The sequence below is a fragment of the Sesamum indicum genome, linkage group LG12 (genome assembly GCF_026168435.1).
Source record: "Sesamum indicum cultivar Baizhima isolate 11 linkage group LG12, ASM2616843v1, whole genome shotgun sequence".
NCBI lineage: Eukaryota > Viridiplantae > Streptophyta > Magnoliopsida > Lamiales > Pedaliaceae > Sesamum > Sesamum indicum.
In genome coordinates, this window is record NC_142668.1 from 6,341,602 (window position 1) to 6,352,175 (window position 10,574).

The window sequence follows — 10,574 nt, forward strand, 5'->3', positions numbered from 1 at the left end:
GGATCCTGAATCCCGACTTGAAGTCGGGATTTTATTTCCCGACTTGGGAAATTCTGCATTTTTTTTTTTGTTTAAATTATTATTATATAATTTGATTTATATATAATTAATTTTAACAATATACTAAAATCCAAAATTAATAAAATTAACATTGTATTAATTTAAAAAATTACAATTAAGAGTACAAATGTAATAGTTATTTATTTTGTACAATTGTAAAAAATTACATTAAATTATACAATTACAAATATCAAAAATGTCCACCCGTTCCACAATGTCGTCTGTGGCGTTGACGTCGTGGTCTTCTAATTTCCTCGCCCACATTTTGAACTGGCTCATTTTGCGCCTCATTTTCTTCCCCAACAAACCGACTTGATGTTTCAGAACTTGACTCCACATTGTCACGATATGCACCAAATGATGGAAATGGAACTGGTGAAATATTATATCCTTGTGTATATGGTTGATTAAAACCAAGACCAAGGTCAAGAGAAAAATCTTGTGTTTGATTTGACATATATGGAGTCGATTGAAACCAATCACCTTGAGATGGTTGAGGCATATAATAATCTTGAGGCGGTTGAGGTACGTAATAATCTTGAGGTGGATATACTGTAGAAGGACCAGCTATATCCACCCCAAAATCACGACGTTCAACTGAACCAGTTGACATTCGGCTAGAACTTCTTCTTTGCCTGTGGGATGTTGTGGGAGCATCATCGGATGGAGAAGCAATTTGTTGTGGCTGTTGGGTTATAGCCTCCCTGATAATATGTAACCCATGTTCAAATCTATCCACCAATTGACTATATCCTTCGATATTTGGTGGTCTAGATCGACATAAAGTTTCAAGGGCATTCACCTCATTTGCCTGAAAAGTGTAGAAAAATAATTAGCCTTGTGTTGTTAAAAATTATATATAAAATAAAACATGTAATATTATATAATAACGTACCACAACTTGCAACATAGGTGCTTCTCCAGGTTGGTACCCGCTTTCCACACGTCTATCAGTAGATGACGACACGAAATTTCTTGTTATGTTGTAGTACCACTCCCAATAACCTCGTTCTGTTTCCCTTCTATTAGAAATGAGTGGCCTATGTACAACCGTGTCATATCGTCTTTGCCATCTATTGATGTATTGTATGTGTTGCAGAGACCAATCTGCGCCCGCGTGATTTTTACGGGAAATCTGATGGAGGCTCATATCACGGGTATCCGTCGATTCTGGTACATTCTGCCTCATCCCGAATTGGCGAACAACTCGTTCGGGACGATGCATTTTAACTATTGCGTAGAATATTAACGGAACAGATGACCTCCACAACTGGGGGTTCAATTCATCGGCGTAAGCCATAATGACATCCGAGTCCATGTCATACGGCTGCCATATGAACTGTAATAAAAACAAAGATGTAAATTAATATGAATTTAAGGAAACGGTATAAATATACGAATAATATTAAAATTTAGTTACCTGATCCGCCTGCATCTCATCCAAAATTTCTCGTATTACTCGTACAGTTCCCCGAACTGTAGTGGTGAAAGTGTGCTGACAATTCCAAGTAGCACCATATGGTGCTGCTGGGAGCCAGCGATTATTGTCCATTTGCACTTGGCCCATAAATAGTCGTTGGGCACCAAGTCCAGGACAAAGTGGCGTAATCCGTGACCACGCCCAAATCTACACGAACAATACAAATATGTGTTATTAATGAATATCAATAGCAAAAAAAAAAAATGTGTAAGACTTTTTAAGTCAATTTTACCTGTAGCAATTGCAGCGCTCCACCAATTGCCGCTTTGCCTTTTGTGCTGGCATTGCACAATTCGCGATATAAAAATGCCAGCACAGCACTCCCCCAACTGTAGTTCCTCGCGGTTTCTATATCTTCTAATTTTGAAAGATATAGTAATGAGACATAGTTACCTGAGGAATCTGGGCACATCAATCCCCCAAATAAAAGTAACGCAACGGCACGTGCGTATTGGACGACGACAGCCTGGGGAGTATTATAAGTAATTTCGACCGCCGCCAAATGAGATGTAATTGCCGATGTCTGTAATCTCGAGCCCTTCAACACATTTGCATCCGGGCTAAAACCTATGTAAGTCAGGCAATATTCTTGCCATTGTTGTGTTGTGCGGTCGAAATCAATTTCAGTCACCGGCTCGCCGTCTATTGGGAGTGCCCAAATTATTTGTACATCTTGTAGGGTAATTGTGGCTTCCCCTACACGAAAATGGAAAGTGTGCGTCTCCGATCGCCACCTCTCCACTAATGCAGTGATGAGGTGTTGATTTAACTGAAGGCGTCCGCATCTATAAACTCCATAAAATCCTATTTGGTGTAGGATTTCTTGTACACGCTCGGACATATTATTTTGGTTAAAGTAGCTCCAAAAGGTACCATCCGCACGCCGTGAAATGAGTACGGCGTCTAGGTCACCATCTGGAATATCGTCAGACCTATGTTGGGCTTGTTGTGATAATACAGTACTATCACGAGGACCGTAGACTGATCGTCTATCCATTTGTGTGGAAAAAAAAAATTGAATACAAACTCACGGCACAAAATGAAGGTGGGTGAAAATTTGAAAATTTTTGCTGGTGGATGAAGTGAATTTATATAATATGTACTTATATATGTACATATATACATGGCCTCTTCAAAGGCTGGTAGGTACCAGCCTTTGAATAAGGCTGGTACGTACCAGCCTTTCAATCAGGCAGGTACGTACCAGCCTTTGCCCTCCATAATGGTCGCAACCTACCTGAATAAATGCAGCACTACCCGCCTATATATATGCGTACATCCCTTGTTTCCGTCATCTACATACCAGCCTTTGAGATTTTTCTTACAACATATTCATATCTTGTTCCTCATTTTTACGTAGAAACTTGCAACAAAATGGCTTCTTCATCTTCTCGCATTGAGATTTTTCTGTATTTTGGTGGTGAATTATCGAGCGATGGATGGTCTGTTACATATGATCAAACGCCCATTGCAGCAATGAGGATCCCCCGTTCATCCAGTTATGATCAATTTTTATCAAAAATCTACAAAAAAATTGGTGTTGATAGCTCCCGATTTTCGTTGAATGTTTCTGCAAAACATTCGTGCCAATACCTAGGGCGAATTAAGGAAACACTGATACCAATAAAGGATGACGATACATTGTCATTCTTTACTGATCCTACAGCTGGATTTCCACTAATGGAAATATTCGTCGAAACGGTGGAAATTCAGCACGACGATTCTCCACAAATTGGCCGAGGTTGGGGAGCTTTCGATTCCCGACAGTTGGTGGATGACAACTCACAAATGAGTCAACAATGGGGGGGAATACATGGCGATGTTATCAAGCCAAGGATTTCCGTCATCCTCCAACTACGAAAATTTCACTGGTACCTATAACTCTAATTTCGATGCAGGTACTTCTAACCCCGATTTTGGTGCAGGCACATCACATTATGATACAGATTGTTATACTCCGAATGTGGTGTCTGTCACACAAGGGCTCGATAATATTGAACTTAATTACACAGAGCCCACCCACTCACATACTCCATCCACCTCCCATTTTATACCAACTTCTGCACAACACATTGCCGAGCCAGAAGATCCTATTGCGGACAGCCTGGCTAATGAATCAGATGCAGCTTTCGAACCGGATGAAGTGGATTATCCAATTCCACCTGAGGATGGAAACGAAGATGTTGACATAAATGTTGTCGCCGAAAATGTTGCACAAGGTACGTCAACATCCTCTCAGCCGGTTACGACACAACGAACTTCTCAGGAAACATTTTACCGCTCCATACCATTTTTTGAACAAACATTCCCGGAGGTACCAGTGGATTCCATTGATGTACCGAACTTAAGGTATGCAAAATTTTATGACAAAAACGAAGGCAGACTTGATGTGGGAATGCTTTTCAAAAATAAAGAAGCTTTAATCGAGGCAGTGAAAGATCACTCAATACGATATGCCCGACGCGAGTATTGGGTACCTGAGAGTTCAAAGACCAAGTGGAAAGTATTGTGTAGGCATACCACCGAAGGTATATATATATATATTTTTTTTTCGTATATGTCTAAACATACAAAATTATTCGACTGATTCGTCTTTATTTTTTGCAGCTATGCGGTGTAGATGGGAGCTGCGAGGCATTTACAAACCAAAAATGGGAAGGTGGACAATAACAAAATACGGAGGGGACCATACATGTATATTGAATCAAATGTCCCTCGAACACGGTAATTTAGATAGAGTATATGTTGCTTCTTTATTGTTAGGACATGTAAAATGCAACCCGTCGTACGGAATCAAGCATGTCATCCAGACTGTGAAAGACCATACCGGATACGATATAGCATATCAAAAGGCATGGTACAGTTTGAAAATGGCACGTGAGATGGTTTATGGCACATGGGAGAGCTCCGTTCAAAAGCTACCCAAATACTTGGGAGCTCTCCAAAAATATAATCCAGGAACGATTGTTGAATGGCAACATAAAGCCCGCGACACATCAACCAGTGCATATGTGATAGGGTACGTATTCTGGGTGTTCAAGCTGTGCATTGAAGGGTTCCAACACTGTCGCAACCTTATCAGTGTAGATGGGACCCATCTATACACAAAGTACAAGCACAAGATGTTGATTGCTGCTACCATGGATGGAAATCAACAGGTACTTCCTCTTGCTTTTGCTGTTGTCGATGAAGAATCACTTTTATCTTGGAAGTGGTTTCTTAGACAATTGAGCAGACACATTATACGAGGGCGACGGGGTATCTGCCTTATTTCTGACCGCCATGCTGGTATTACAAGAGCTGTACGTGAATGTCCGGATTTCGTGCCACCTAACGGCGTGCACCGATATTGCTTGCGGCACGTGTGTTCCAATTTCAACAGTAAATACAAAAATGTCGTGTTGAAAGATCTTTGTTGGAGAGCTGGCTCTGAATATCAGATCAAAAAATTCAATCGCACTATGGAGGAGATAAAGAAACAGTCCCTCGAGGCGTTTCAGTGGTTAGATAGGATCGACAAGAAAAAATGGACAGCATCACATGACGGTGGATGGCGATGCGGAATTCTGACGACAAATATGTCGGAATGCATAAATGGAGTATTGAAAGGGGCTCGCCGCCTACCGTTGACAGCAATTGCTGAGATGACGTTTCAGCGAAGTGTCCATTATTTCCGTGAGAGGTTAGCAAGAAGTACTGTAATGTTGACCAACAACCAACTGTGGACGGATTTTGGATATAAGATGTTCACACGTTGGCATCAAAATTCTGTTGAACATACCGTCACCAAATTCCATCAGTTCCAACAGTCCGCCTCGGTTGTTACAAGACGTCACGGTGGACATGGAGTCAACACCCATATTGTCAAAATTGCGAACCGAGAATGTTCTTGCGGCAAATGGAGTCAATTTGGTATACCTTGCAGTCACGCTCAAAAGGTATGCGCTACATTCATGATTAATGCTGCATCAATGGTGAAGGATTATTACGATATAATGACTTATAAGAATACATATTCTAAGTCATTTGAACCTGTACATTCCGAAGATTATTGGGATGTACCGGGATTTGAGTTGGTCCACGATCCTACTATTCGCATCTCTTCGCGCCCTGGTCGAAATCAAACAACACGTATTCACAACGAGATGGATTGGGCGCAAAGGCGTGCACGACAACAAGCACAACAAAGAAATTTTTCAACACAATCGGATGTGCCAATACCGGGTAGCCAGGATTAATTGTATATTTTTTGTTTTTTTCACAATTGTACAAAATATTTTTTGTATTTAATGTAATTTTTTACAATTATACAAAATAAATAACTATTATATTTGTACCCTTAATTGTAATTTTTTAAGTTAATGCAATGTTAATTGTATTAATTTTGGATTTTAGTATATTATTAAAATTAATTATATATAAATTAAATTATATAATAATAATTTAAACGAAAAAAAAAAAAAGCAAAATTGCCAAGTCGGGAAACAAAATCCCGACTTCAAGTCGGGATTCAGGATCCCGACTTGGAGTCGGTCTTTTAAATCCCGACTTGAAGTCGGGATTTTGTTTCCCGACTTGGGAACTTTTGCATTTTCTGGCATTTATTTAATGACGAGTCGCGATTTGAAATCGCGACTCGTCATGTTTTTGTTATATATTTAAAAATAATTATGATAAAATAATTTTTTTTTTTATAATTAAAAAATAATTAACTCGTTCAAATACATTCCAGTTTCTCTCACAACCAGATGAGATACTAGTTTGACCAGGAATTCAAATTGCCAACTTCTGAAGATTGGGTGCACTTGCGCAAAATAATTTCCACCATTCGTCTATGAGAAAAGAAAAAAATAGATTACAAATGGTCAAGAAAAATAAAGTAAAGAAATAATTAACTTAAATAAAGGACAAAAATGAGAAATTATCAGGCTGAGTGTTTCTGCTAGTTTCAAGAGCAAGTTCCTGTCGAAACTCTCTAACCGGATCTCGAAACAATCTAGTCCCATGTAACAATATTAGCTTGCTACCTATTCCTTTTGTGTTAATCACTTCAAGAACGTCATTCATGACCTCTGGTTTTTGACAAAATAATGCTTGATCATATTGAAACGCTGGATTAAACCATTAAGTTGCAGCATGTATGTCTTTTCTCAACTGTCTATCCCAACGACTCTTATTGATGTCTGTAACTTCGTTTTTTTTTCGTTCTCTTGCTATCCTTGAATCAACAAACTCTTTACAAGTGACCAAAGCTTTTAAATCATGAATGTAATGGTACAAACATTATATATTTCATGATCAAATTCAAGCAATGTGCAACACAAGGAAACCACTTAATAGATTTATAATGATCTTGTATAATCTATGGTACATTTGTGTAATGGAGGGTAGATATATGAGCAAGACTTTTTGTTTCTAAACCAAGAAAGAATAACAACATTTAGATTCTTTTTAATTACATGAACAAAAAAGGAACAAGAAATGAACATTCTTTTAATTAACTAGAATCAAACTATTGAAAATGATTTACTAATAATCTAATACATTAATTGACAAATCTAAAATTTAAACTTAACAGAATTATGTTACACACTTTCAAACTTAACAAAAAAATTGATACACTAAATTTTCAAAAATAATCCAACAAAAATAGCAACACTAAATTGAGAAGAGGAATTAGGAGTTTATGTTTAGAAATAATAGAAAATAGTTAAACTTAATATAAATTATCTCATTTAACATAAATATTGCACATTTATATAAATAAGCTATTATCCTTTAAAAAATAACAGAAAAATTAAGGTCCTTAACTGAAATAATATTACAACATTTTCAAACTTAACTATTAAAATTTGATACACTAAATTATAAAAAATAATCTAAATAGAAATAGCATAACTAAATTAAGAAGAGAAATTAGGGTATTTAACAAAAATATACACATTTTACAAGAGAAATTAAGACATAAATCGTCTCATCGTTTCTAAGTCTCTACCTCTGTAAATTCATATATAAAAGCTTCATGTTTTCAATCCATCATACTATCGTACCCATCTTATACACAAAATGTATTTTGGAGAAAGAAAAGCAAATAAATCAAAAATAAAAAATGAGAGAAGTTGAATTGAATGCTTACTTGAGAAGTGCAGAAGCTTGAGAGACGTGTTGGACTTGGGCTTGTTGGCAAAGAGTAGATGTTTGAGAGAGAGTGAGAAGATGGAGAGAGCAAGAGGGAGTTTGCCAAAGCAGAGAAGTAGAGAGCAGCTATAGCTAAGAAAAGATATTAGAGATTTTATCATGTGTTCATACTTAATTGTTGACCTACTCGATTTAGTCAACCAACACCGAGTCACATGGTTCAGCGATTGAACCATTGGATAAAATGGTTTTCATAAAAGAAAAGTGGTTTTTTTGCTCTTTCGATTTCCTAGTTTCAGCCCGTTCTGTGGCGCGTCCGGACTGAGTTGTGTTTCAAAACATTGGTAACCAACAAAGGCAAACCCTACTCTTTAGGGGAAGCTAGCGGTCCTCGGACGAAGGTTCATCCTTCACCATCTCTTGGTACCTCTGCAATCATAGGGGTTGCCATAGGCACTTGGGTCACAGCCACCAACTATGCTCGTACTATGGAGGTAATAATCTGTTGCATGGTCTCCAACAATCCCCAGGACAAACTCCCAGAAGAGGTGTCAGAAGAAATGTTATTGCTTGGAGGATTTGGAGGCTCGAATCATCCCCCCCCCCCCCCCACCATAGTGCTTCTAGTGGGAGCGAATTGTGTCCCTTCTACTACCTACAAGGCTTATTTGTCTCCAGTAAAGGCACCCTTTTGCTTCTTCATTCCACTATTAGATGCTTCTGTTGATCTCAAGTCTTAATTTGTGTTCTCACAGACGGCGCAACTTGATGTGAGCAAAACTAGCTCATCAGGGAGATCTTGGACTCAAATCCTTTGGGCCAAGTCTTTTGCAAACCTAGAATAGGGGACCTACAAAAAAAATGTTAGTACTCTAATGCACAAATTAATAAATAGTTGTAGAAAAATAAAATCAAGCAAGGTAAGATAACAATATGTGCTTAAAAGTGACGAGAAAATGATCTTGATGGAGTGCTTTTGTGTGAGTAGTTGTGCAGATTATTATTTCATGTTGGAAAAGCATAAGCCAAAATTAAGCACTTTATACCAAAATGTGAAAAAGCTTAAACCCAAGCTTATTGTCCCACACTGGAAGCATAAGGCAAGTTTAAGCACTTTAGATTATAAATATGAAAAAGTTTAAACCCCAAAAAAGTTTATATTTCACTACATAATTACTATTTTTTTTAAAAAAAAAAAAAACTAAGGTCAAAAATTGATTTTTTACTCTTCACAGGTCACTAACTTTTACCAGTTTTGGCCCCATGAACCGGCACGGCCACGTGGCTGATTCTAGGATGAATTAGTCAAATCGATCGGTCTGATCCAAGTCTTAAAATATTGAACTAATATAAAAAAAAAAAAAAGAGAGAGAGAGAATGTAAATGACGACTCAATGAGGTAAATAAGTAGGAAATAACTACAATACATATCACATGAAAAATGTTGCATACCAATGAAACCTAGTCACTGTAAAGTATTGGAAAGAGGAGAACCTTTCGAGAGATGATTTCAATCGATATTAACAAGAACAGCCGTGCATGAATTCAAATTAGAATGATACAACGTTTTATTGGACAAAATGAATTTTATAAATTTAAATAGAAAGTATTAGAATTTGTTAGACGAAGATTACCCCTTGATTCATTTCCACCGAATACCAATCCAAGGGCTTGAAGTGTATTCTTGGATCTAGATGAGCAATGTTCTGCAGCTTTATGTGTCACATTGAAATATAGTATTAAGGTTTGAAGATTTGATACCAAGAAGAAGGTGAAGCTTTTGCAAATGTAATATTTGATCAAGGCAAAGAGACTTGTTTTGGACTTGAGTCATCTGGATTTACATGCATTTGTTGTGACTTCTATTGTATGTAATGTTGTATGGTGAAGGCTCCATTTTAAAGGTATGGACAAGGTTTTAAAGAGCTTTGGCACACTTTTATTGGAGTTGAACACCTTAGATTTTGATATAGATCCACCAACTAATGTAGCGTATTTGAATAGGTTTCAACCTATCTTGAACGGTCCATCAAAATTCATAAGGGCCACATTTTGTATGCACTTATGGCGGATTTGTCATCTTAATGATATACAAAGCCCAAACTTATTATAAAATTTAATTTAGAATTCAATTATCAACCAATTATTTTAGGCTTTTGATTAATAAATTATTTTAAAATTTTAATGTCAATAATACTAATAAAAGCCTAGTATTAATTCAACAAAATAAATATTGTAGAATACGAACATCACCACAATGCGGTACTAACCAAAAAAATGTGCACTCGTAAAACTTCGATCATACAACGTCTTTTCGTACTTATGTAGTCATATAAAAATAGGACAAATGCAATTTACCTATCCATAATATAAAAAATAGGTCAAAAGCCCTCTGTGGAAAAAAGAATACCAATTTACCCCCTTCAATTCTTAGAAAATGTGCAAAATACCCCCTTTTACACGAGTTGTGTGCTACACGAGCGAGGTATGTGATTTTGCTTCATTTTTAGCTATAAAATGACTTTTATGCCATTAATTATAAACCATTAGGTTTATATATATATTAATGGTTCGGATTTAATAAACAAATTAATAGTCTATATCTTTTCTTGTTTAGATCAACGGTCTATATGATTTATACAATCAATGACTCAGATATATTTGAGTTAGATCAATTGCTCTAAAATTAAATTTTATAAAATATAAAAATAATTTATACAATAAATAAATATATATGCATACATATAATATTAATGATAAAATAAAATAAAAAATTGAGTTTCCAGACTTGAGAGATAGCCACCCGGTGGCCGCAGATCTTGTGAGGCTAAGGGAAATAGAGAGAGTGGGAGGGCGACGATGTGCGAGGGGAAGACGACTCCGACGCGGGGAGGGG

At 36.9% G+C, this 10,574-nt stretch overlaps 2 protein-coding genes across 2 annotated transcripts; one reads left to right on the forward strand and one right to left on the reverse strand.

Moving 5' to 3' along the window:
- Positions 1-136: 136 nt before the first annotated feature.
- Positions 137-3,438, reverse strand: LOC148784800 (serine/threonine-protein phosphatase 7 long form homolog). Its single transcript, XM_088876024.1, has 4 exons — positions 1,773-3,438; positions 1,481-1,687; positions 956-1,399; positions 137-871 (listed from the first exon to the last, which is right to left on the reverse strand). Exons 1-4 carry the CDS (start codon positions 2,535-2,537, stop codon positions 251-253), a joined length of 2,037 nt encoding a protein of 678 aa, XP_088732150.1. The 5' UTR covers positions 2,538-3,438; the 3' UTR covers positions 137-250.
- Positions 3,354-5,929, forward strand: LOC148784801 (uncharacterized). The gene is made up of 2 exons (XM_088876520.1): positions 3,354-4,068; positions 4,148-5,929. Exons 1-2 carry the CDS (start codon positions 3,354-3,356, stop codon positions 5,776-5,778), a joined length of 2,346 nt encoding a protein of 781 aa, XP_088732646.1. The 3' UTR covers positions 5,779-5,929.
- The last annotated feature ends 4,645 nt before the right edge of the window (positions 5,930-10,574 follow it).